This window comes from Rutidosis leptorrhynchoides, chromosome 10, assembly GCF_046630445.1.
Source record: "Rutidosis leptorrhynchoides isolate AG116_Rl617_1_P2 chromosome 10, CSIRO_AGI_Rlap_v1, whole genome shotgun sequence".
Lineage (NCBI taxonomy): Eukaryota > Viridiplantae > Streptophyta > Magnoliopsida > Asterales > Asteraceae > Rutidosis > Rutidosis leptorrhynchoides.
Window position 1 is genome coordinate 91,833,469 of NC_092342.1, and position 2,538 is coordinate 91,836,006.

A 2,538-nucleotide genomic window follows, 5' to 3' on the forward strand; every position below is an offset into this window, starting at 1 on the left:
TATTCGGGTTTTGGACTCTTTTTCCCGACTACCCCAAAATATACTTCCAATGAAGTTTTAGCCTGAGATCTCATGGGACAACATATTATTATACGGGCTAATTGTTTATATTTATAGTATTAAAGTTTCTGTTGGGCTGGCCATAACCAAACCCAGCTAGCATATGCAGGGGCGGAACATTGTGCAACTAAAGGGGTATCCGCCTCGGCTCGATTTAGAAAAAAAAAGAAAGAAGTTACACTAAAAAATAATTTTAGTACTAAAAAATAAGGGTTTATTTAGTGTTAACTCCCCTTTCACTACTTAAAGGCCGGAGGTCCTCTCGGAAGCAATCTCTTTATCCGTCAAATAGAGAGAGGGATGACTTTCTCTACTTTTGAGAGTGTTTCACTTTGGGTGGAGAAATGACTTGTCTTTATTCTCGGATAGGGGAAGGATTGTCTACATCTCACCTCCCCCATACACCACTCATGTGGTATTGGGTTTTGTTGTTGTTGTCGTTGTTGTTGTTGTTGTCCCCTTTCACTAGTTACCTCATTCGGGTTCAAGTTCCGCATATGGTTACCTCCATGGCTATAAATAGTTGCCAAATGATCAAGTGAAAGTATTACCATCTTTTCTATCTTCTTTATTAGCTAGCTCATTATATTTGAAGTTTGATTAATAGCAATTGCAACTGCTATGAAGATTGAAAAACTATCCACCAAATTAATCAAACCTTTTGTTCCAACCCCTCCAACACACAATCAATACAAGCTAGGACTTGTAGATGAGTTTGTTGTTGGCACAAATGTCGGTGTTGTACTTTTCTTCAAACATACCAACGACATCCCAGAATTTGTTGCCCCTCTTGAAAAATCGCTAGGGAAAATGTTAAAACGATTTTACCCTTTTGCTGGTAGATATGACGACGAAATTAAAACAATTATTTGCAACGACAAAGGTGCTGAATTCATTTCCGCCAAAGTTAACATCAAACTTGAAGATATTCTTGTTTCCGAAGGGGATGTTACCTTCATTGACGAATTCATTCCATCCAAAAATGGATTTGTTGATCAACTCGACGATCCATTATTCGCAACTCAAGTGACCACTTTTGAATGCGGAAGTTTAGCACTTGGCGTACGGGCAACACACATGCTAGTTGACGCTTGCACACTTTGTACATTCCTAAACGAATGGGCTCTTGCAAACGGAGAAGAAAACGAGATTGAATCAAATGGACGGCCTGGATTCGACCCGTCCCCATTGTTCCCTGCTCGTGGCTTACCTCCATATCCACTACCACATGCGAGCGACAATATGTCAAATAAGTATATTCGAAAAAAATACTCATTCAATGAGAGTGTGATATCAAGGTTGAAAGCAAACAGGAAAAATAGAACCAGTCAATGGTCAAAGGTACAGTCGGTATCAGCGATCATTTGGAATGCTTTTATGGCGGTTGATCGAGCAACGTACAGTTGTCGTAGAGAGTCTGTAATCATCCAGCCAATTAATCTAAGGGGGAGAATGGCATCCTTTATACCTAAAAATTACTGCGGGAATATTTGGTCGTATTTTACCACAAAAGCTACAACTAATGAAACGAATGAAGAATTAACGGATCTTTTGTGTGATTCGGTCAAGAAAACCGTAAGTGACCTGTCAAAGGCGTACCACGACAGCGAAGAAGGACAAATGATGATTTTGAATTGCTTGATACAACTGGGAAGCGTAAATTTGGAATCGACTAATGTAAGTGGTATAACGAGTTGGTGTAAGTTTCCTTTTTATGAGGCAGACTTTGGTTTCGGAAAGCCAACTTGGGTAGTCCCGGGGACAATACGAGTACAAAATTCAGCGTTTTTTATCGACGATTCACATGGTAATGGACTCGAAACGTATGTATTCATGGATGCTAAAGATGTTCCCATTTTTGAAGAAGCTTTAGAGGTGAAAGCTTTTACTGCTTAAACAGAAGGCTTTCTCATAAATAACTTGGGTCTTAAGAATATATCTCCTAGCTACTTGTGTATTGTTGGTCTTTTATTTGTGCCGATCTCTTTAATGTGCTTTCTGGAATATGTTAAGTGCTTATTTGTGATTTGTGATAGTTGAAATTTTTATTTGTATGCCTGGTTCATCCTTTTTGTTTTTTGGAACGGTAAGGATATTATAAATGAACGCCTATTTAGAACGAAACATTGACAGCGGCTTAGAAAGCCCATAAAATATACATTTTACCTCTATATATATCTAAATCTCTTCTATCTCTTTTAATCTCTTTCTCTTTTATTTAATTTATTTAATTTTAATTTATTAAACATTAAAAGAGAAGTATTATCTCTCCTGTTTGGTTATCACTACACTTGTGTGTTCATACTTTTCCCGTAGCCGAGTCTGTTCGGGTAGACTCGGAGTTGTCGCCGACGTGTGTTGACTTGACCTCGGAAAATTGATGTTTATTGAAGTATTTCTCTCGGGGTCATTTCTTCTGCTCGTACGGGGATTTGATCTTATTCGACGGGCTTGTGGTTCTATGGTTTCGGAGTTTCT

The 2,538-nt window shown here is 38.4% G+C and overlaps 1 protein-coding gene across 1 annotated transcript; it reads left to right on the forward strand.

The window, feature by feature from the left end:
- Nucleotides 1–768: 768 nt before the first annotated feature.
- On the forward strand, nt 769–2,032 carry LOC139873670 (pelargonidin 3-O-(6-caffeoylglucoside) 5-O-(6-O-malonylglucoside) 4'''-malonyltransferase-like). The gene has a single exon (XM_071861613.1). The coding sequence runs from the start codon at nt 871–873 to the stop codon at nt 1,954–1,956; it is 1,086 nt and encodes a 361-aa protein (XP_071717714.1). The 5' UTR covers nt 769–870; the 3' UTR covers nt 1,957–2,032.
- The last annotated feature ends 506 nt before the right edge of the window (nt 2,033–2,538 follow it).